Here is a 22,765-nt window from a genome sequence, read left to right on the forward strand (position 1 = left end):
CTCCCTTACCCTCCCCTTCTGCTCCCTGTGCCCCCCTTCCCCTCCCTGTCCCCGTTAGCCCCCTTATTCCCGTTGTCTCTCCCTTATCTTGCCTCTCTCTCCCTTATCCCCCTGTCTCTCCCTTATCCCTCTGTCTCTCTCCCCTATCTCCCCCTGTCTCTCTCCCTTGTCCCCCTCTCTCTCTCCCCTGTCTTCCCCCTGTCTCTCCTTGTCCCCCTGTGTGTCCCCTGTTCCCTCGCTGTGTCCCCGCAGCCGCGGGGTTCGGGGTGCCGGATAATAAAGCCCCGAGGGCCGGAGCCGGCGCCCCTGGCTTGGTTCAAAAGGGCCGGGATCCGCTCTGCGCTCCCCCCTTGCAGATGCCACCAGTGCCCGCAGTGCCGGGCTCCGGCTGTGCCTGCATCACACGGGGCTCAGGGCGGGCCCTCCTCAGGAGGGGTCCTGGGCTGGGCTGGGGGAGCGGGGCTGGGGGATGGGCCCCTCATGGGGAGGGGGTCCGGGGGGCGGGAGGGGGTCCGGGGGGGTTTGGGGGTGGGGGTGGTGGGGGGCGGGGAGGGAGGGGGGGGAGGGAGGGAGGGGGGGAGGGAGGGGCCCCTCCGGAGGAGGGGTCCCGGGGAGGGGCGGGGCGGGGGCGGGCCCCCTCCGGAGGGGGGGGGGTCCGGGGTGGGAGGGGCTTGCTGGGGGGGTCCGCCCCCCTTAACCCCTCCCAGCCCGGACCCTCCCCTCCGGACGGGGTCTGCCCCGGCCCTCCCGGGACCCCCTCCTCCGGACAGGGCCCCGGGGGGGAGGGAGGGGCGGGGTGGGGGGGGGTGTCAGGAAGAGGGAGACTGCTGTTGTGCGACACAAATGTGCAATCACGGCCCAGAGTGGACGTGACCCCCTCTCTGCTACCCCCCCCACACCCGCCCCTCCTCCCCCCCGGGGCCCTGTCCGGAGGAGGGGTCCGGGGAGGGCCGGGGCAGACCCCGTCCGGAGGGGAGGGTCGCGGGCTGGGAGGGGTTAAGGGGGGCGGACCCCCCCCAGCCCCTCCCACCCCGGACCCCCCCCTCCGGAGGGGGCCCGCCCCCCGCCCCTCCCCGGGACCCCTCCTCCGGAGGGGGCCCCTCCCTCCCGCCCCCCCCCCCCCCGCCCTCCCTCCCCCCCTCCCTCCCTCCCGTCCCCCAATTCCCACCCCCAGCCCCACTCCCCGGACCCCCTCCCCATGAGGGCCCATCCCCCAGCCCCACTCCCCCAGCCAGCCCAGGACCCCTCCTGAGGAGGGCCCGCCCTGAGCCCCGTGTGATGCAGGCACAGCCGGAGCCGGCACTGCGGGCACTGGTGGCATCTGCAAGGGGGGAGCGCAGAGCGGATCCCGGCCCTTTTGAACCAAGCCAGGGGCGCCGGCTCCGGCCCTCGGGGCTTTATTATCCGGCACCCCGAACCCCGCGGCTGCGGGGGACACAGCGAGGGGAACAGGGGACACACAGGGGGGACAAGGGGAGAGACAGGGGGAGATAGGGGAGAGAGACAGGGGGATAAGGAGAGACAGGGGGAGATAGGGGAGAGAGACAGAGGGGATAAAGGAGAGAGGGGAACAAGGAAGAGAGAGAGAGAGGGCGACAAGGGAGAGATACAGGGGAGTAAGGGAGAGAGACAGGGGGATAAGGCAGGGAAACGGGGATAAGGGAGAGAGGGGAACAAGGGAGAGAGAGGGGGATAAGGGAGAGAGAGAGTGGGATAGGGGAGAGACAGGGGGGATGAAAGAGAGACATGGGGGATAAAGGAGAGGCAAGATAAGGGAGAGAGCGGGAATAAGGGGGCTAAGGGGATCAAGGAGGGGGCACAAGGGAGCAGAAGGGGAGGGTAAGGGGAGGCAGGGTCGGGATGGGCAGGGAGGATGGAGCCGAGAACGAGAAGGAAGAACAGAGGCAGGAGTCGGGGTTTGTAGGGGAGCAGTGGGGTACAGGCGGAGGAGGTGTGGGGAGAAGAGCTGGAGGAGGATTAGAGGGGGGTCGGGCTGGAGAACAGTGAGAGGAGGGGACAGGAAAGGGACAGGATGGGGGAGAGGAGAGGAGAGGAGAGGAGAGGAGAGGAGAGGAGAGGAGAGGGAGAGGAGAGGAGAGGAGAGGAGAGGAGAGGAGAGGAGAGGAGAGGAGAGGAGAGGAGAGGAGAGGAGAGGAGAGGAGAGGGAGAGGAGACGAGAGGAGACGAGAGGAGACGAGACGAGAGGAGACGAGAGGGAGGAGAGGGGTGAGGAGTGGGGGGTCGAGGTGCACAGAGGGGCAGGGAGAGGAGGGAATGGGGGAACAAGGGAGGAGAGGGGGTAAGGGGTAGGAGGAGGAGAAAAGAGGGATAGAGAGAAGGGCCTCACGTGGGCCCCGCCTGGGGAGCCCGCACCGGCCGCAGCCGGCACACCCCGAGCGCTGGGGAGAAAATGGCGCCTGCGGCGGCTTCCGGGCTTTAAATGCCCTCGGCCCCGCCCCGCGCAGGCGCCCTGGAGCCCCGCGCACCTGTGCCGGCCCCGCCCCGCGCTCCGTGGCCCGCCCTGCTCGCACCTGTGCCGGGCCCGCGCCGCGCTCCGTGGCCCCGCCCCGGCTCTGCCTCTCTGCCCCCTCAGTCCCACCGTCTCTGTCCAGTCTGGGGTCTGCCCTGACCCCAAAAGGCAGATTTGGGCTCTCTGATCAAAGCCTTAAAGTGCCTGAATGAGGCTCCATTCGCACTCTCCAGACGGGCTGGTGTCTGTTTCACTGCCCCGGGACTGCCCGGTGGGGCTGGCTCCAAGTTGCCAACAACGCGGGACTTGGAGCCCCCGCGCAAAAAAAACATAGAACTTTGTCTCCATTTCTGAGAAAAAAAAAAAAAAGAAAAAAAAAAAAAAAAAAAAAAAAAAAAAAAGCCTGATTTATTTATTTCACTATCCTACAAACGGGCCGAAAGAGCCTGGTGCCCCCAGACACGGGACTCGGTCTCTCTTCCAGACGCTCAGCCGCGCCCCCTTCCCGAGCCCCTTTTTCCTGCCCTGGGGCGGGCGGAGTCCTTTCCTCCCGGGGGTTCCCGGGGGTACCGGGGGCAGCGGCCGGGGCCGCGCGGTGGCGCGCCGGGGCCCGGGCCCGCCCGCGCAGCCCCGGCGCTCCGCCCCGCGCAGGCGCCGCCGGCCGCGGCCATGGCGGAGAAGGTGCAGAAGAGGTGAGTCCCGGTTCCCCCCCGCCCCGCCCCGCTCGATCCCTGCCGGTTCTCCCCCCCCCCCCGATCCCTCCCCACGGCCACCGCGGGAGGCGGCGCCCCCTGCCCGCGTCCTCGGCCGCAGTGACCGCCCCGTCGCTCCCCGCAGCGTGAAGATCGCGCCGGGCGCCGTGGTGTGCGTGGAGAGCGAGATCCGCGGGGACGTGACCATCGGTAAGGGCCCCGTCCCCCCGCCGCGGCCCCGGCCCCCGCGGCGGTGCGGGCGCGGGGTGACGCCGCGCTGTCCCCGCAGGGCCCAGGACCGTGGTCCATCCCAAGGCCCGCATCATCGCCGAGGCGGGGCCCATCGTCATCGGAGAGGGGAACCTGATCGAGGAGCAGGCGCTCATCATCAACGGGTCCGTGGGACACCTCGGGGGGGGGGGGGGGTTAAAAACGCTGGGGAGGTAGAGTTTATTAAAAAGAAAGTCTCCAAAGTTCGTGCTTTTGTGTGCACGCGTGGCACTGTGGCTTGGGGAGAAGCCACAGAATCACAGATGTTAAGTGTTTGAAGGGACCTTCAAACACCCCCCTGCCATGGGCAGGGACACCTTCCACTGTCCCAGATTGTTCCAAACCCTGTCCAACCCGGCCTTGGACACTTCCAGGGTTGGGGCAGCCAGTATTGCCTTGGGCAACCTATTTCCATATCTCACCCCCAGCACAGTAAAGTTTTCTTACATATATCTAACCTAATTTTCCCCTCTTTAAGTCTGTGCCCATTTCTCCTTGTTCTGTCACTCCAGTTCCTGACAGAGTCCCTCTCCAGCTTCCTTGTAGGGCCCCCCTTCAGATACTGGTTGCTAAGTGCCCCTTCTGAATCCTTGTCAAGCTGACAGAGTAGAAGAATCCTAATCCTAAGGAGTCTCAAAATTCTGACAGTCCAGCTCAGTTGGGTGGGATATCTGTGGCTTCAGTCTGTCACGAAGTTGAGCTGCCCCACAGAGAGCACTGTCATGGTGATCTCAGACGTGGAAACCTGTTCTTCCCCTCTTGCAGGTACCCGGAGAATATAACCCCAGAGAGCGAAGATGTGGAGCCCAAGCCCATGGTCATTGGCACCAACAATGTTTTTGAGGTCGGGTGCTGTATCCTCGCTGTGCAGTGACAAACCATCCGGCACGTCGTGCTCCTGGATCCCTCCAGGGATGGGGCTCTGGGGCTCTGCTGGGGTTCAGATAGCCCAGGGCTGGGTGGTGGTTTGAAAATGGCATGGGGATTTTTCATCTGCTGCACGAAAGCAAAGCATTTTACAGTTTTACTTAACACAGACCTGTAGATTCCCAAGCGATGAAGGTGGGAGACAACAACGTCATTGAATCCAAAGGTAATTCTCGGCTGGGTGCTTTTGGCCCTGCTGAGATTTTGCTCCTGTAAATGCTGTGGGGACAGCTCTCACAGGGACTCCTCTCCCTCCCTTCTCCCTGGCAGCGTTTGTTGGCAGGAACGTGATCCTGACGAGCGGCTGCATCATCGGGGCCTGCTGCAACGTGAACACCTACGAGGTGATCCCGGAAAACACCGTCATCTACGGGGCCCGACTGCCTGCGGCGCGTGCAGACCGAGCGGCCCCAGGTGCGTGCGTGGCGCGGGGACACGCTGCCACCCTCCTGTCCCCCTCGGGCTGCTGCCCGATCACCTCCCCTGCCTCCCTTTTCCAGCCCCAGACGCTGCAGCTGGATTTCCTGATGAAGATCCTGCCCAACTACCACCACCTGAAGAAGACCACGAAGGCCGCGTCCACCCCTGTCAAGAGCTGAGCACCCACCTCGTGCTTCCCGCGCCCGGCCGGGAGTTTGGCCCTGGGAAGCACTACACACTGCGGGAAGAGTCCGGTCTCCACGTCCCTCATTCCATCAAAGCATTTCTTCCTTGTTTGTGTCATGTATTTATCTTCCACTGGGAGTCTCGGACCTGCTTCGAGTCTGTCGTGCATTAGCTCTATCGCTCGCGCTTCGTTTCGGGAATAAAACACCTCCTGTTTCTGCTGTGCGGGGGAACCGCAGCCCTCTGACTGTGCGGGGTGCGGTGCCCGGGTCACACAGGCGCTGTCGGGGCGGGTGTCGCGCCGGCAGAGGGCGGTGTGACCCCGCGCTCCCCGGGGCTCCCGGCCCCGCATCCCGGATCCACGCCAGCCCTGCGCTGGGAAACACGGGTGGACATGGAGGCAGCAGAGATTCCCGTAGGAAAGAGGGAGGGAGGATCAGTAACTACCACAGAGGAACCCAAATTTTGGTGGGACATGGGGCTTTTGGGTTGGGACCGGGGGTTTCAAGGCAAGGAGGCGGTGCAGTATCTGCTGGACCAAATTGGATTTTCTCCCCGAGTCCAGTTTCATGGCTACAACAAAATCCAAACCTCCCCTTTTTCCGGTTTGTGATTCCAACCTGGGTTCCAGCGCTGCTGGGGAGCTGCAGCTCTTCCGCAAAGCTGAGTCCAAACAAGGGTTGTGAGTATTGCCCCACCCGCTGTCCAGCCAGAGCTTTTTGTGGAGATGCCTGTGGAGGGGGAAAGCAAAGAGATAAAACACATCTCTAAATTCTCCCTTTGCTGAAAATCTACCCCAAAACCCAGAGGCTCCAGCAGATTTGGGTGACTACATCAGTCCCCGTGCTCTAGATTCCCTCTGGGGTCAGCTGCCCTTGTAGCCAGACACTTCCCCAAATCCAGCTGGCACAGCTCATTTCCACCTCCCCCCCGGCCCGAGAGCTTCTGTCCTGTGAATCGCTGCTGCGGGCATGCTGCAAACCTGCGGGTGGCCAGGCTGTGTCCCCCGGGCAGCCGGCAGGACAGGCGGGCACCTGCCTCCAGGTCTGTTTCGGCCGGTGGGGCGCAGAAAGGCAAGCGGGAAGGAGCCCTGTGCCCCAGGCAGGATGTCCTGGGTGTCACCTCCGGCCCGGGCACTGTGCGGGGCAGCAGCTGGGCTGGACACAGCTGCTGCTCTCCACCCCGAGGCTCTCCCTCACGCTGCTGCGGGGCCGAGCGCAGCCCTGCGGGAGCGCAGCCTCCTCCCTGGGGCTCTGCAGGGCTGGAACGACCCAACACCGAGCTCTAGAACGAAGCCTACACGATGCCAGGCCCAGCGCAGGCTCAGCAAAAGCCTAGCCCAAGCGTGAAGCCTAAATGCAGTCCCCATGTGGGCAGGGAGGAGTTGAGCCCCCAGGTGGGGCCAGTTGGGGTGATGAGCTCCCGCTGGTCCTTCCACTGCCCCCAGCCCTGCATCGGGTGTCCCCAGCACTGTCCCCTCCTCTGCCCCGCAGCCCTGATGTCCCTGGGACAGTGCCCCATGTCCCCAGCCTGGTGTCCTGTATCCTTAACCTTGCGTCCTGTGTCCCCAGCCTATGTCCCGTGTCCCCAGGACTGTGTCCTCTGCCCAGCCCTGTCCTATACCCCCAGCCCGTGTCCCATGTCCCCGAGACTGTGTCCATCTCCCCATCCTTGTGCCCCGTGTCGCCAGCCTTGTATCCGCTATCCCCAGCCCCACGTCCTAGACCGTCTTCTATGTCTCCAGTACTGCCCTATGTTCCCAACTCCGTGTCCTGTGGCCCCAGCCTTGTGTCTTACGTTCCCGGCACTGCGTCCCGCGCTCCCATCGCCCACCCCTCCCCCGTATCCCTGCGCTCCTCCATCCCCCCGCGGCCCGGTCCGTCCCCGCCGCTGCGCCGCGCCCCCGCCCCGTCCCTCCCCGGCCGCGCCGCCCCGCCCCGGCCCCCCCGCCGCCGCCGGGACCAGCCCCCAGCGCCGCCCGCCCGGACGCGGCTGCCGCCGGCGGGACGAGGAGCCTGGCCGGTCGCACCATGAGCAGCGTCCCCGCCGACAGGGAGGGCGGCCCCGCCGACACCAGCCTGCCCGAGGAAGAGGTACCGGGGGTGGGGGACACGCACCGGGGATTTGGGGCGGAGGGGGGGGGGGGGGTCCAGCTTCCCCCTCCCCACCCGCGGTGCCAGGGAGCTGCGCTCCGCGGGTGCCCACGCACCCCCGCGGCATGGTGGGTCCGCGCCGCGGGGCTCCCGCCGGCTCCCGGTGCCCGGGGCTGCTGCGGGCGGGGACAGGGACGAGCGGCGGGAGCGCATCCCCGCTCCCCGGGACGCTCCCATTCACCGCCCGCATCGCCCTGGGGCTCGCCGCAAACGCCCCTCCGCCTCGCCGGAGGGAACCTGAGGGCGCGGGGAGCCCCCACGCGTGACACGGATCGCCCCGGGGGGCGTGAGGGATAAATCAGGCTCCCCCCGGTCCCGCTGCCGGTGCCCGGTGCTGCCGGTGCCCGTGGGTACCGTGCATCCAGCGGCCGCGCATCTCTTTCCCCATGGGTCTCACCCTAAAAATGTCCGAAACGCTCCCATCCCCACGGGAGACCAACCCCACACCCCGTCACGGCGAGAGCTGGTTTTCTTCATTCCAGCCGCAAAGTTCCTGGTTTTGCCCGTGACCTTGAGATGGGAATTTGGACTTTGTGAGGGTGAGAGCGGGAAGATTCCGATCTGAGATCTCCTCCTCCTCCTTACCCTCCAGCCGGCTGGGCCGCTCCAGCAGGTCCCTGCTGGGCTCCCTGGTTGGTGGCCAGCGCTGGGATCAATCACCGCAGCTCCATCGCCTGCCTGCCTTCATTTGCTTATTCCAGAGGTGGTTCCGGCTTCAAACTTCCCAAAGTTTCCTAAAAACGGGGAGTTTTTTCCACTGGGGGCCTTGCGGGGCGTGTGGGAGATGATGCTGCGGCTCTGGTGGGCATGGCAGTGGGTGACACCCACGGAGGCCTGTTGCCTTTCCCAAAAAGCATGGCCTTTACCAAAACCATGCCGGCAAAGGGCAGCGCTCGCTCTGCTCCCGGGCACAACCGGAGGGCCCGGGGCTGGCTGTTGCGCTGCCGATCCTCGGGGACCCCCTGACCGGTGATGCCGGACATGGGGAACACCCGGAGGGGACGGCTGGGAGGTGCCAGGGACACGCGAGGAGGGCGATGCCCGCTCCTGCCTGCAAGCCGCGCTGCTCCGGTGCCAGGCAGGTATTTTCCCTGCAGGACTTGTTCCAGCCCAGGCTGGAGGAGCCGGTGCTGTCTATTTTGCTCAAGCGCAGGGAAAGGGGTTACTCAGCTACTGTGCCTCACCTCCCCCCTCCTGGGGCTTGCCTTCCAACCTCCTGTTCCCTCGGAAAAGAGGGAGAAGCAGCCCCCATCCCGGGGAGGTCAGGCGGGGTGCTGCCAGGTGGGAAAAGCCCCCACTTGGTGCCCGCTCCTCCCGCCTGCTCCTGCCGCCCGGGTGGCTTCCCCGTCCCTCTCGCCTGTCCCCCTCCTCGGGAAGGAACCCCCCGTGCAGGGGAGCTGCGGGCCAGGGGCTTCCCCACGGAGGAGCCGGAACAATTTGGGAAGGCGGTCACGTCACTTTGGCCGGGCGAGAACGGCATGTAAAAGGCTCGGCGGAGGCCTTATTTGGTAGCGGAGCGGCTGCGGAGAGCCCGGCTCGTGGCCCTCGTCCCCATCCCACGCCAGATCCCTCATCCCGGGGGAACCGTGCCACGGGGAGGGGACCCCAGGGATGCTTTCTAGGGGGAATGTGCCCAGCGAGTGGATGAAATCTGCCCCCGTGGCCCCTGTGTTGCATCCCCCCGCGCTCCTGCTTCCTTTCCTCCTTGAAGCGTGGGGTCCGGAGGGTTTGGGAGCAAGCTCCAGGCGGGACAGGGACGAGTGTGACCCGCGCCTGATCCCGCCGCTCCTCCGCTCTGTTGCAATCCCCCATCTGCTCCCTTGGCTGCTCACTGCCTTTTCCTCTGCCGCTTCCTCGTTCCAGCCCCGGCAGCTCTGGACTCGCTTTTCCCCAAGGGCTGTTCCTCTCCTCCCGTCCTTCACCCGGACGTGCGAGAACCGCGATTTTCCAGCAAAGCGGCTACGGGTGGCGAGGCCGGAGATCTATGCCCGTCCTCCCGCATCCCCCGGGCGGAGGAGCCGGCATCCCTCGGCCTCAGCCTTGTTTATGTCGGGGAGTTTTGCGGGCTGAAGGCATGCGTACACACAGCCCGGGAATCTAAACCCAGCCGAGGAAGACGCTCCATTAGCCAAGAGACTATTTATGCCAGGACTAATCCCGGCGGGGCGGGAATGCACCCCGCCGCGGGGGAGGCAGCACCCCGCTTTGCCGGGAATGGGAGGGGAAGCCCTGCTCGCCCTGTTGCACGGCTCGATGGCAGCCCCGTGCCGTCGCCCTCCCGCTCCCGCCGGGATCCGGTGCCTCCCCGGCGGCGGGCAGTCAAGCGGATAATCGGCTGGTGGAGAATTAAAGCGAGCCCCGCTGGAAGGGGCGCACGGACGGACGAGGGATGGGAGCTGGGCTGAAGGAGGCGATTAAATGCCTCGTGGATGAATCACCGGGACGCCTCCCGCCTCCCCAGGGCCTGTTAACGTTTACCGGGGGTGGTTTGGGCAGGGCAGGGCAGGACAGGGGACCGGGACCGGGACCATGCTGGCTGGGGCACCCGGCATCCCTGCGGGCACTGCCGTGTGATGGGGGTCCAAGCCAAGCAAATGGTACCTCCTTACCTGCAGCAGACAAACCTGGCTTGTGGCTTCATGTGAGCAAGAGGAGGAGGAGGGCTGCTGGCCCTCCATCACGGACCTCTCCATGCTGGGGTCACCCTTGATCCATGCTCTGGAGACCCCAGTCACCTCCTGGCCCAGATCTTTGCCTCTCCTTGCATGTCCTCAGCCCTGACCGTGTCAGCAAACCTCCACAGATCCTTTCCAGTATCCCTTAAACTGGCCCGAGACAAGATGCAGGGTTTCAGGGACAACAGGCTGGGATGGTGGGATGCAAAGGTGAGAGGGACAGGCCAGAAGGGGGATGGAGATGATTTCCAAGGAAGAGGAGAGTAGCACAGATGAAGAGCAGACTTCCTGCAGGGAAAACAAAAGCCAGGAGGGGACACATCAGGAGTGAGGCAACACAGGTAGGATCCAGCAGCCCTGGCAAATCTGGGAGCTGTGGGGTGCAGCAGCAGGAGCACAGAGGACTGTGGAAAAGGACTTGGAGCAGTCCCATGGCTGCCATCCCCATGGAAAGAAGATAAGGTGCTCCTCCTGGAGCAGACATTGGCACTTCCAGCTTTTAAAAACATCTTTGGTTTCACCCCAAATTTAAGGAAGAAGGAGAGACAGAGAAATGCTCCACCAAATAGAAACTGAAAGATGTTCGTACAGCAGAACTGAAACAGCTCAGGATGTCCAAAAAACCTGTGGGGTTTAAGCTGGGGGAATCCCATGCTCCAGTGCCCTTTAATCCTTGCTCGAGAGCTGTCAGTCTGGCCCTGTCCCATGACATCCTTGGGAGCAGGAGCTGTGCCTGATCCACCTCTCTGAAGGAGCAATTCTTCCCTATGGGAGAACATATATGTGCCTGCTGCCTGGCAATTTCTCTGATAAGGCTTTCCGTTTTTCCTGCTTCAGGGAAGGATTTTGCCCCAGGAGTGTTTCTGGTAGAGGATGGGGACTGAATCCCTGGGATCTCTCAGCACAAAAAAAACCAAAAAAAAAACCTGGAGCAGCTCCCTGCGGGCCAAAGCTCCCCTTCCATTTAAGGGCAGGAGTAATATTTCTGTCTAGAATCTTTCCCTTGGCAAAAGGGTATCTGTCCAGCCTGCTGGGATTATCCCCAAGGATGCTCCCTTGCTCTGCCAGTCCCACCTGCTCGTTACCCAGCGAAAGGATGCTGTTAATGTAGGACCTACTCCAACATGCCTGGGGCTGGGTGCATTTGCGGGGTGCAGGTGGGGAGCACCCAGGAGCTCGTATCCATCCCCTGCCCTGGGCCCCAAAAACCCTTTTGGGGCTGGAATCCAGCTGGGGGATCCTTTGGAGCCCTTCTCCCTCTTGCCGCTGTATAATTTTACAGATTCAAACTTGGCCGACCCGCGTTTGAACTTGAAAAGAAAACAAAGTCATTAGAGAAGAGAAGCCCTTCCTCTGTGGGGCTGAATTTCGGAGGGCTCCTTGGGATCTTTCATCTCTGTCTCTCTCCCCTGTGGCTTTGGGGACAAATGGTCTGTCTGGCAGGCTTGGGCATGCACGGTTTGGATTTCAGGGATGCGGCAAAGTGGCAGCAGGTTTCCCCGCTCCCCCCAGTCCCTCCCACTGGAGGTCCCTAGTGTTTCCTGAAGCTCCCCAGGGAGAGGAGAGGCAGGAAGCCAGGGATGGCTCCAGGGATGAGGGAGACAGGGAACACAGTGCAGGGATGTTTGGCCTGCTCAGGATGTAAACCCACCTGGGAGGGTGGATGTATCTGGAGAGCCGATTCCCTGGACAGCAGCCGTGCTCAGGAGAACCTGTCTGAAAGCCAGTATTTTTTACCCTAGGAAAGGAAAAGTTTCCTTTCTTTAGGTTGAATTTCATGGACACAAGGGGAAATCCTCCAGGTGAATCCCTCCCTAGCCCCTGCCAGGAGAAATTCGGGCAATGTCTCCACTGGGGGACGGGGCAGCACTGAACACTGTGGGATGCTCCATCACTCCCTGGTCTCAGCAGACACACAGAAAGCTGGCAGGGGTCCCCTAAAGAGCTTGGGGGGATGGTCCCAATAGAGGGGACAGGCTACCAGGCTGTGCCTGCCTGTAGCCCTGGCTCAGGAAGGGGTGAGGACATCCCTTGTCTGCTGATCTCATCCAGCCTGGATGCTGGTACCCACAGGGATGATGATGGTGATGATAATGCTGGCACCCAGGATGGGTATCACCGGGGCTGTTGACACAAGGGCTGTGTGCAAACAGCTGAGTACCTTTTGTTATTTAATAGATACAGGTCAGCCAGAGGTTTTGTTCCACAAAGCAGGAATGTTTGCTGCTCCCAGGCTGGGAGATGGGGGAGATAGCTTATCTGCAAGAGAAAGAAGAAATGTCAGCAAAAGAATAGGCCTGGGCTGGCTGTTTCTGGCTGTTTCCCATGTCTCTTTCCCAGGGAATGGGGCAGGCAGGGTGCCTGGCCAAAAAAAAATTAAATAAAATACATTGAGGTTTTCCCCTTCTACAGCCCAAAGGGTTAGGATGAGATTTTGGGGATGAGGAGAGGAACAGCAGCTTCAGTTCCCCACACTGCTCTCCCGGTTACAAGCTGGTTGTAAAGCAAAATCATCCCAGTTTGCCCATCCCTGACAAGCCCCACATCCCCCCTCAGGGTGGTGGGAGCAGAATTTCTGCCAAACATCCCAGCTTTGAGGATGCTGCACCATGATAAACATTGCATCCACTCAAAAAGGGTTAAAACTCCTTAAAAGGTGACTTTTACAAACCAGGGACTAGCTGCTTAAATCCAGCCCCCTCTAAACCAGAGCCCTTCCTCCAGGAGGAAGAGTTGGTGTTTGCTTCTCCCAGTCCTTAATGAGCTGCTGCAATTAAACTGAGACAATAGGCATTGTCTGTGGAGTCCAGGATCTGCTGGGGATGACGGGGAGAAATCCTGTTTGCCAGACCGGGGTAGGAAGGTGCTGGGATTCTGTGAGCTTTTTATCCTGGAGAGGACTGCTGGGGTGAGGACAGGTCTCTGTTACCCTTCCATGGTGCCTTAGCAGCTTCCTCCATGGCCACATGAAGGATGGGGCCACCTCTCCCAAAAATTCAGCATCGCTCAAGCGTGATGCAAAACCAGCACAGTGGCTTGAGGCTTTTGTCTGCCCAGAAGGTTCCCCTTGGGCTGGCATTGTCTCTCTGGCTATGGGGAGCATGGTGTATCCCCAAGTTAGGGATGAGAGAGGGTCCCCAGGAACCTCCTTTCCTCTTTTCCAGGTGAGGACACTCTTTGTCAGCGGGTTGCCTCTGGACATCAAGCCCCGGGAACTTTACCTGCTCTTCAGACCCTTTAAGGTATCACACTGGGGAGGGAAAGGGGGGCTGAAAGCATGGGGATGGCCTCTGCCCCAGCCCCATGGCCCCAAACCACTGAGGTCTAATTCAGTCAGCTTATTCAGTTATTTAATCATGGGGATCTCCACCAAACACCCTTTTTAATCCTTTCCTTGCAGGGGTACGAAGGGTCTCTCATCAAACTCACCTCCAAGCAGGTAGGAGCTGCTCCAAAGGGTGCAACCATCCCACCATTCCCTGGGGTGAGGGGCTCCCCTCTCTGCTCCCCATGAACCTGGCTGATGACTCCTGTCCTTCCTCCGCAGCCCGTGGGCTTCGTCAGCTTCGACAGCCGCTCCGAGGCGGAGGCAGCGAAGAACGCGCTGAACGTGAGTGTGCCTGGCTCAGCCCCTCCACTGCTCCATTTTCCCCTTGTTTCCCTGTCCCCAGAGACTCTCTGAATTCCTCCATCCCTAGGATGTGCACCTCCCATGACAGCCAGCTCCATGGCATCCCCATCCCTCCAGACTGTTTCTCAGCTGCATCCTCCCTCCTGGAGGGCTGCATCCCTCTCACCTTTCTCAGGGCCATCCAGGAGGGCTTGAACCCTCAGGACTCGAGCCTTAGATATGACTGAGAAAGAGCATTCCCAGCCTCTCCTGTTTATTCAGCAGGAAAAATCCCAGCTAAACCTGCAAAAGGAAGAAAAACAAATTTCACTTTCTTTTACCAACTTGTGAAGTTACCTGAAAACAGTCACAGGCAGAACTGTGTGGAGCTGGTTCTCCAATTCCTCCGAAGCTCTCCCTGCGTTTTTGTTCGGGGTTGTTTTTTTCCTTCTCTTCATTTTCAATGTAAAACTTTTTTTTTTTGGCTCCACTAATCCCTCTGGATAAGAGCTCGGCCTTGCGGGATGCCGACTGCCAAATATGGTGCCGATGCTAAAGATGCCGGAGGAATGTGAGCTGCCTCGGGGCCCGGCAAATTAGCTCATTTCAGGGCTGCAAGTTGAAAAAACCCATAAATAACGGGGAGTTATTTTTGCTGCGGGGCCGGCACGCGGCGGTGCTCGCCCACCCGCCGCGCCTCCTTCCCTCCTTCCTTCCCGCAGGGCATCCGCTTCGACCCCGAGATCCCCCAGACGCTGCGGCTGGAGTTCGCCAAGGCCAACACCAAGATGGCCAAGAACAAGCTGGTGGGCACCCCAAATCCCAGCACCCCTCTCCCCACCGCCGTACCTCAGTTCATCGCCCGGGAGCCCTGTGAGTACCCCCTGCACTGCCAGCAGGGCTCGGGTTGGCAGGCACCAGGGCCTGGAAGGAGCAGGGATACCGTGAGGGGGTGGCCAAGGGGAATACCAGGTCCCGTTGGAGGTGTTGGTACCTGCTTGCTGCGTTGGTGGCACGTGCTGGGGGGTTCCCAAAGGAGAGGACCTGGGACAGGTGACAGCCAGCAGGATGAGGTCTCAGGAGAGACCTCAGCGGTGCCCTGCTGTGAGCGCTCCGTGCCCATTTCCGCTTCTGGAAGAGCTTCTCTCGCGCAGACGCCGGCTCCTCACCCTGCTGCTGCACACAGGCATGAGCTGCACGCTCTCCTCTGCTGAATCCCTGGAATTACTAAACCTCTTGGAGTCATGGAGCCCAGCTTTGGCTCCCTGAGCAATGCCCCCAGCCCCGTAGCATTGCTCACCCCGTGTTATCCCAGCGGGTGAATGCCGTGTTGGCTTTGTGCGTTGGCTCTCAGTGGTGGCATCTCACACTTTTCCAGGGCCAGCTCTGCTCCTGCATCAAGGGGAGAAGGAAGGATGCAGCGAGGGTCACAGCCCTTTGGTCACCGTTAACTCTCCCTCTTCTTCTCTTGCAGATGAGCTCACAGTGCCTGCACTTTACCCCAGTAGCCCTGAAGTGTGGGGGCCGTACCCTCTGTACCCAGCGGAATTAGCACCTGCTCTACCTCCTCCTGCTTTCACCTATCCCGCTTCGCTGCACGCCCAGGTAATTCCGACCCATCCGCCTCCACCGCTCACCCTCCCCTGCCCCCCTTCCCCTCGGTGCTCGCCGCACCACTAACTCCGCCCGGCTCACAGGCACTCACTCCCCGCTCCCCGAGATTTAGGGAAGGCTCCCAAACGGAGCTGAACGCTGGCAGGGGTCCTGTCTTTCCCCAGACACCTGTCTCTGCCTTCCTACTCTCGCTGGTACCTGTGGTGGGGCAGGTGGTGAGGGAGGAGGGAGGGCTGGGGATGCTCTCAGGGTCTGGACCATCCCCATCGCTCCTGGCACCGAACCATCCGGTGAGGCGAGGGCTCCAGAACCCCTGGCTGCCCCTGCAGCATGGCTGGGATGCGATGTGCTGTTCATGGGATGTGAAGCCAAGCAGCTCTCACGGGGAGGAGAGGGAAGCGAAGCGCAAATGGAGGGTCCATCTTTTATTGACGAGGTGCTGCCTCGTCACAAGCGCTTTCTGCCGGCTGCCACTGCCGCTGGCCCCCGATGGCAGCATGTGGCTGTTAAAAATTAACCATCCGCCTGGGAGAGGAGCGGGGGAAAGAGGAGGAGAAGTGGAAATGGCGGAGGAAGAGGATTTCTTTGCAGTGCCAGCCTTGCAGCATCGTGGGGATGCTGGGAAAGGACCCCTGCCACAAGGGGGGAAAGGGCAGCTACCTCCTCAGCATCCATGCTGGACATCATCCTGGCTTTTGCTCCTAGCTGCCGGCTCCAGCTCAGTGATGAACAGGAGGTAACAAGCACATGGAAACAGATTTGCCAGATAAACTGCATCCGAAAGGCTTTTGGCCTTGGCTCGCCAGGATTGAGCCAGGTTGTCCAGAGCCACCATCACTGGAGCTGGAGCAGCCAGGGGCTGGTTTGAGCAGAAGGGTGAGAAGTGCTCAGTGTGCAAACCGTGTGCAACCTTTGGATGAAACTCCAGCTTTTTGGGCCCTGCTGTTCATAGGAAGAGCGTTGGTAAATATTATTGCAGCTACGTACTTGCCTTGTCAAATAACTGCTAACAGGCAGCACCTGCCCCGCTCAGGGAAGCGCACAGCCTAGGAAACAGGCGTACGGAAGCTCCGAGGGTCCCTCGGGAAAACCCAGGCCGAGACCTGATGTTAGACAGAAGCAATATTACCCGATGTGAAATATCAGCCTGCTGGGGAGGGTGCTGGTTGCACCTTCCCATCCTCCTGTGCAGCTGCTGGAGTTGTAGGTTTGCTGGGTGGGGGCTGGAGACTGGTGCCACCATCCAAACTGGAGCTGCTTCGCTGGATCCTGCAGACAGCAGCGGGACCAGGAACTGCAGGATGGATGGTGGGGCTGGCTCGGAGTTATCTGGCAGAGCACTGAGTGCCTGCATGCCAAATTTTGGCATCTGATGTTTTCCACCCTGTTTCAAGCAGGCTTTGCAGGAGCTGAGAAGGATGAGCTCACTCCTGCTCAGTGGGACCATGGTGCTGTTGTTCCAGCTCCATCCTGCTGGAAGCAGCCACGCCAGGGGCTGTGCTCAGCCTCAGTGTTACTGTTGGAATTGGAGCTGGGATGGCTGTACTACCGGTGTTCCAACCTCCCTCCGCCCTGTGCCTGGGAAAAGCCAGGAAAAGGGATCCCAGATGCAGCCTGATCCTGCCAGGGTGGGCAGCCACCCTCCTCTCACCTTGTGCCCCCCTTGCCTTTGCAGATGCGCTGGCTCCCTCCCTCCGAGGCTGGTTCTCAGGGCTGGAAGTCCCGTCAGTTCTGCTGAATGCCGGGTGAGTGCCACTGTCCTGCTCCCGTCCTTCTGTGCCGCCTGGGGACCACCTCCACCTCTCCCCTGAGCTTCCCCCACTGCGACTCCCGGGGCCTCCGGCAGCTCAGGGTGGGTGGCCGCTTTTCAGCGGACACCCCAAGTCCATTTCCCTCCTCGTGCCCAGAAGGGGATGTCCGTGCCACCATTCACCCCAACACTTTCCCACGTGTCCTGGGGCAGGATGGAAAGGCACCATGCCAGAGGAGGATGTTGTGATGGAAAAGGCAGCCCTGACACCGTCACCTCATTGAACCTTAAGGAAAACTATCCAGGCAGCCCAGGGTGGTGGGGCTGCCAAAACAAGAGGAACAGCCTTACCGAGCACCCGGCTGCCCAGCAGGAGGGAGGGATGGATCCCATTCCATCTGGGACCTCTTCGGATGGAAAAAGCCTTGCAAGATACGCTCTGCAAATAACTTTGGCCTTTGTGGATAAATAAACAAAGGGGACTCATATGGAAGAGGGAAAAGAGCCTTGGTGGACACTGAGCACTGCTTGGCCTGCAATCCCAGCCTGCCTGGACCATCCTAGCTGGGAACAACCCCTGCTGGGAAGCCTCCTGCTTCCACACCCGCCTGTGGAGAAATGCCAGTGGATCCAAAGCTCTGGCATCAGCTGCCCATGCTCGCACGTGACTGCTCTGCCCATCTGGCTGGCATCTGCAGCCCTGTGCTGCGGCCACAAGGTCACTCAGCCGGGAGGGCACGAGGCCCAGCCCTGGCTGCAGCCGGCCCCAGACTTGGATCCATAAAGAATTCACCGGCTATTTTAGACCCAGCAGATAAAAATAGGGAGTAGCAAAGCTTTGGGAACCAGTGGTTCTTCCAAAATATGCAGCATGGCAATGTTTCCAGCTAAAATGTAAGCAGAGACGCTTTTGGAAAGGGGAGATGAGCAAATCCCTTGATACAGGTCCACCAGCCCAAGAGCCACAGTGGGTGGCGAGGACGGAGGCTCAGGGACCTCCTGTTTCCCTTCCAGGCTCCTCCAGCTGGGAAGGGCACAGAGGGTTTGGCTGAGGGCCTGGCTCTCCTGCCTGCATCTGTCTGTATTTGCTGCCTGGAGCCCATCACGGCAGGGCTAATCCCACAATCAGTTAGGTTGGAAAAGACGTCCCAGACCACCGAGCGCCGTCTTTGGCCCAACTAAGCTGCAAGCTGTCCCCTTGGGAAGTGCTGACTGCGGTCCCTGTGAAATCACCCCTCCCCAGAGCACAATGACCTCAGTCCCCAGTGCCAGCGCCCCTCACTCTCCGCTGTGTCCTCCCACAGGTCTCAGGTGTGTGATGGTGGCCTACAGTCAGTCTTGTGGGTATTAATGGAGTCTTCCAAGGTGGCTACTGGGTTGCCGTGCTCTCCACAGGACCTCAGTGTGCTGGTAAGGATGGCTCCCTGCGGGCTTGGCTGCTTTGGGAAGGGGGCAGAGGAGTGAGGAAGTCAACACGATGTCCCTGAGGGAACAGGCCCTGAGGCTGGCACGAGCCCGGGGCTGCTCCAGCTAGTGCCCTGCAGAACCATGGCTCTGCCATTCCCGCCTTGATCGCTCTTATCTGGGGTGAGAGTTTCCACAGCCAAGGAATGCCTCTCGGCTTTGAATTACCCCCCCTAATCTCATCTCCGTCCTTGCTTCCTGCCTTGGATCAACAGAGACTGAATTCCTCTTAACTGCAAAATGCAACTCACGCTTAACTCCCAGCTTCCCAGTCCCGACCCCAGGGACTGCAGCCAATGGGAGGAACAAAGTGGGATCAGTGGGGTTCTTTGTGCCGGGGATGCTACGGCCTCTCCCTGCAGCCATTTCCCTGCTTAACAACTGTCCTTAGAGCATGATCCTGACACGAATTTCCAAAACAAGCCTCCCTCTTCCCCCCTACCTTGCTTCCTTCCTTCCACCAAGGAAGAGAGATTAACCAAAGCCCTTTTTCCTCTATCACAGCTGCTCTTTTTTTAAACACCTCTCTTTGTTGTTTCAGGCTTGAAAAAAAAACCTCACACAAGTTTGGATTCCTCCAAGACTTTCCCACAGCCTCTATCACACATCTGCTCTCCTAGAAGAAAAAAGAAAAACATACCTAGTAATAATATTTTCCTCTTTTACACTGTATATTTGTAAGGAAAGAGTGTGTTACTCCCGAAAGCATGGTTTGACAGGCATTGTTGTAGTGTTTGAAAAGGCTTTTCAAATGGAACCATAGGAAAGAAGACTACCAAAAAAAAAACCAAAAAAAAACCCAAAAAAAAAAAAAAAAAAAAGGAAAAGAAAAGAAAAAACAAACTACAAGAAAACAAAACAAAACAAAACAAAACAAGACTAAGTATTTTTGTACCAAAGCTCCTCAAGAGGACAATCTTACACCAGGTCGGACCACAGGTTTTGTGCTTGACTTTCGAGGTGTGTAAAGAAGTCTTATTATCCCCTGGCCCTGCCAGCTGCACGTGGAAGGCATGATGTCCACAAGTGCGAGGATGTCGACACACACGATGCGGGTTTGTAGGAACTGTGCTCCTCTGGCACAGGACCTGTGCTCCGGCCGTGTTGGCGAGGCGTCTGCAGACACTACAGTATTACTGTTTTCTTCCCAGTTGCACCAAATGGCGAGCAGGCAGGACAACCAGGAACTTCCTTCCCGTGGTTTTTTTTTTTTTTTTTTTTTTTTACCTTGGGGCTGTGTTCGTGGCTGCTGTGCAAAACTTCCGTGGGGTACAACAGCTCGGATCAGGGATGGGCGGGCAGCCCACACACGTAGCAAGGTGACAATTTGCCTCCTCCTCCTCCTCCTCCTGCCATGACTGCTCCAAGCTGTTACAGGCAACGTCAACTGCTGTATGAAAAAACATACCAACAAATCCTTGGCTTGCCAGCTTCCTTGAGGTTGGACATGAGTCCTGAGGGGCTTCCCGTTACGCTGAAGAGCTGGCCTGGCCTGGCCTGTGGTTTTAGTGCCGATGTTACGCTGGTCCAGCTGCTCCCTGCGTGGCATTCCCACGTTTCCACGTGCAAAGATGAGAAGGGAGGCTGCCAACATCCTTTACAGAGATAGAGTACCAGCAGAGAGACTGCTTGACATACTAGTTCTCCTTCTCCTTGCTCCAGGATGAATTCAGAAAAAGAAGAGAGCAAATTGACTCAAAACCTCTATCAGGATTCTGTTTCTTGCAAAGGGAAGTGCAGAACTTCTCCTTCCATTGCCTTTTCCCCATCTCTGTTCCAGCTGCAGGGAACACTGAGCTTAGCTGCTGCCCAGGGCTCACCATAGCCGGTTTTTCCCAGCTGTTTGTGGCCTCGTGAAACATCATCACCTTTTCCTTTCTCTTTCCTCTTGTCCTGTGGGTGGGCCAAAATAAGATGGCTGAGATTCTGGCTGTCAGGGTGGGACAGGGGGGGATAAAAAAAAATGGGATTTTTCACCATCAGAAACTGTCCCGTTGGGGTCTTCTGTAAAAAATGGGCCTGATAAAAGTGATGTGAGAAGAAATCAAATCCAAGACAAACCTCAGAGCGGCTCCAAAAGGAACGATACCAGCGTTCCCAAGCGACGGACTAACTCTTTTAGCAAACTATTTCCTGTACTTTGTCTCGTGGAGAGGAGAGAAGCTTCCACATTGTCTACTCTGCTTTTGGAAATATGTTTAAAGGTACTTTTCTATTGTAATTTTTTAAAAATAAAACCGGTGATTATTATAAGTTACGCGCAGAGCGTCGCTGTGTGCTGTGCATCCGGCTGGGAACAGGGAGAAGGATCCCAGCACACCCCTCAGGGCCTTGGCAAACATCAGCCTCTTTCCTCCCTCGGGAACAGCTGAAAGCACTGCGAGGCTCCTGGGTGATTTTTCAGGGCAGATGCCATCGTCCTGTTTGGCTCTCTTGGATCTCTAGGAAAGCTCCAAAATCCAGGCTGGAAGGATCAGCAGGCTTTAAAGAAATGACTCCAAGTTTACAAAGATGTTATCGGTTAGTTTTTAAACCTACTAATCTTGGCAGGGAGCACAGGAGCTAGGATGCAATTTTCCATGAGCTCAGCCTCGGCTGAGGCAAATGTAACCTAGAGACCAAGGGCCAGATTAGCTCTGTATTTTTTTTAACACGCTGGGAATTTTGAAAAACTTGGGTTTGCAAGCCCAACCTAGAAATTCCTCCTCCTTTCTTTGCTCTGCTCCCACCCTGACAAATATGACCAGCATCCCCAGGAGCTCCAGCCAACAGGCCAGGCTTCAAAAACAAAGTGCCAGGACCAAGCTCCAGCTTAGCGAAGGCAGCCTGGAAAATGGGGTGTAAAGGACAGGATTAAAAAAGCTACAAGCCCCAGGGTGGAAGGAAGAGGCATGGCAGTTATTCTAAACCCCTGGCTGGCAGGGATGAGTTAAGCCCTTAATGTTGGATGTAAATCCCACTGTGGCCACCGCGAGTCACAGCTTTCACAGCTTTCCTTCCGAGCCACATCCAGCGGAGAGGTTTGTTGGCAGGCACGGGGGAGGAAGGGAAGGGAAGGGAAGCACAACACTGCTGCTCAGCCCAAGAGCTGCTCCGAGCAGCAGCAACTGGCCAAACCCTCTGTCCCAGGCACCACTTTTAAGGGACTCACAGATGTTTTTGGGAGCGGATTCAGCAGCAAACATCCTCCAGCTAAGAGAGCCGTGAAAACGTGCACACATCCTGGACTTTGCCTGGGCATTGCATCTGCTCCCAGATCTGCCCTGCGAAAGGAAGTGGGGCCTTGCCCAAAATATTTAACCTCTTGAACCAATTTTTTTTCCAATTTCCCCCATAAGCCAGCCTGTTCGTGTCTCTGTGCTGATGAGCACTGCCCTCATCAGCAAGGGGCGGGAGCAGCACGCTGCTCGCCTGGCGTCCCCTTTGCCCGCGGTGACCTTTCCCCCTGCGGCCGGCCGGGGGAACATTCCTTCCCTGTGACCATTGGGGCACTTACAGGAAGGCCCAAGCTGCTGGCTGACACTGGAGAATTGCAAAACGGGATCAGGGACTCCCAGGCCAGAGCTGCCATCCGATACCAGGGATAAGTCCTGGGGGATATGAACAGGCAGAGCTGGAAAAACCAAAGCGAGATTTTGCACTCTCATTATTTCCGTTTTCCCAAGTCTTTTTTTTTTTTCCCATCCCCCTAGCATAAGGCAGGGAGGGGGGGGATGCAGGCAGCTCCTTCCTGTGCATCCCTGCACAGGGGTTGGCTGACCAGCAACAGGCTGGAAGCAGCTGCAAAGGCAGGGAACAGCTTGGCAGGGCCTACGAGAGAAAACACAGCGCTGATTCCCCACATCAGATGGACACGAGCGAACGGCAGAGAAATGGGAACAAGGTGGGAGAGGGAGAGCCATATCTCTCAGAGGATTTGGGGCAGATGGTCAGGCAGCAGCAGAAGGGACAGGGGATCCTGCTGCAGGAATGGAGATGCACCAGCCGGGCCAGGGAGAGCAAAGGGCAGACAGAGCTGGCGCCGAGGCCGGCAGCACCCGCAGCCCGGACGGGGCAGGGAGGAGGAGCAAGCCCAGCGCCACTCCTGGGAGAGGGGGAGAAGGAATAACAAGGCTGGGACAGGAGAGATGTGAGAGCACCAGGGCTTGGCCAGGCAGCTTTAAAGGCAGAGACACAGGCTGTGAGGGAAGCTGGTGGCTAAGAGCAGAGATAGGTGGCTTTGTGAGGATAGTTGGGGCCCAGCACAGTGCTTGGCATGAATTCGTTCCCCGAGTCCTAAAGGGGAAATTGAGAGATGTCACTGTGCAAGGGTCACTGCACTGCCTGAGAGCTGCCAGGCAAGGCTCTGTTCTCCTTGCCAGCACAAAAAGGAGGACATTCCAACCCAGGGGCATGAGCTGGGTGCTGCAGTTGTGACCTGCCCTGAGAGCCAGGCTCCAGCCAACACCTGACCACCGCTACCTGCCTCACTCCGGGTACAAACCGAGATGAGAGTGGGGCTTAAAAAAGCAAAGCTGAGAAATACCATTAGCAG

At 59.3% G+C, this 22,765-nt stretch overlaps 2 protein-coding genes across 7 annotated transcripts; both read left to right on the forward strand.

The window, feature by feature from the left end:
• Nucleotides 1-3,091: 3,091 nt before the first annotated feature.
• Nucleotides 3,092-5,054, forward strand: DCTN6 (dynactin subunit 6). The gene is given in 8 exon segments (XM_053975028.1): nt 3,092-3,162; nt 3,308-3,372; nt 3,452-3,557; nt 4,198-4,286; nt 4,478-4,525; nt 4,630-4,736; nt 4,738-4,773; nt 4,860-5,054. Coding segments are annotated over 8 exon segments (573 nt in total). The 5' UTR covers nt 3,092-3,139; the 3' UTR covers nt 4,959-5,054.
• Nucleotides 5,055-6,958: 1,904 nt separating this feature from the next.
• On the forward strand, nt 6,959-20,544 carry RBPMS (RNA binding protein, mRNA processing factor). Of its 6 annotated transcripts, none has more exons than XM_053975871.1 (7): nt 6,959-7,058; nt 12,958-13,035; nt 13,194-13,232; nt 13,341-13,403; nt 14,126-14,276; nt 16,693-16,762; nt 18,072-20,543. In XM_053975871.1, the coding sequence occupies exons 1-7, from the start codon at nt 6,996-6,998 to the stop codon at nt 18,229-18,231; spliced, it is 624 nt and encodes a 207-aa protein (XP_053831846.1). In that variant the 5' UTR covers nt 6,959-6,995; the 3' UTR covers nt 18,232-20,543. The 6 variants fall into 6 exon arrangements, with proteins under 6 accessions (XP_053831846.1, XP_053831848.1, XP_053831845.1 ...); XM_053975873.1 differs by adding an exon at nt 14,878-15,008 and having other exon boundaries at nt 16,693-18,161; XM_053975870.1 differs by lacking the exon at nt 6,959-7,058 and having other exon boundaries at nt 12,048-13,035; nt 18,072-18,177; nt 18,773-20,541.
• The last annotated feature ends 2,221 nt before the right edge of the window (nt 20,545-22,765 follow it).

This window comes from Vidua macroura, chromosome 4 (genome assembly GCF_024509145.1).
Source record: "Vidua macroura isolate BioBank_ID:100142 chromosome 4, ASM2450914v1, whole genome shotgun sequence".
Lineage (NCBI taxonomy): Eukaryota > Metazoa > Chordata > Aves > Passeriformes > Viduidae > Vidua > Vidua macroura.

Excerpts from the sequence above, each read along its gene's own strand:
- RBPMS (XM_053975868.1), top strand. The coding sequence starts at position 12,760 with ATGAAGGATGGGGCCACCTCTCCCAAAAATTCAGCATCGCTCAAGCGT. Across the intron at positions 13,036-13,193 it reads TGCTCTTCAGACCCTTTAAG|GGGTACGAAGGGTCTCTCAT; the intron begins GTATCACACTGG and ends CTTTCCTTGCAG. Across the intron at positions 13,404-14,125 it reads CAGCGAAGAACGCGCTGAAC|GGCATCCGCTTCGACCCCGA; the intron begins GTGAGTGTGCCT and ends TCCTTCCCGCAG.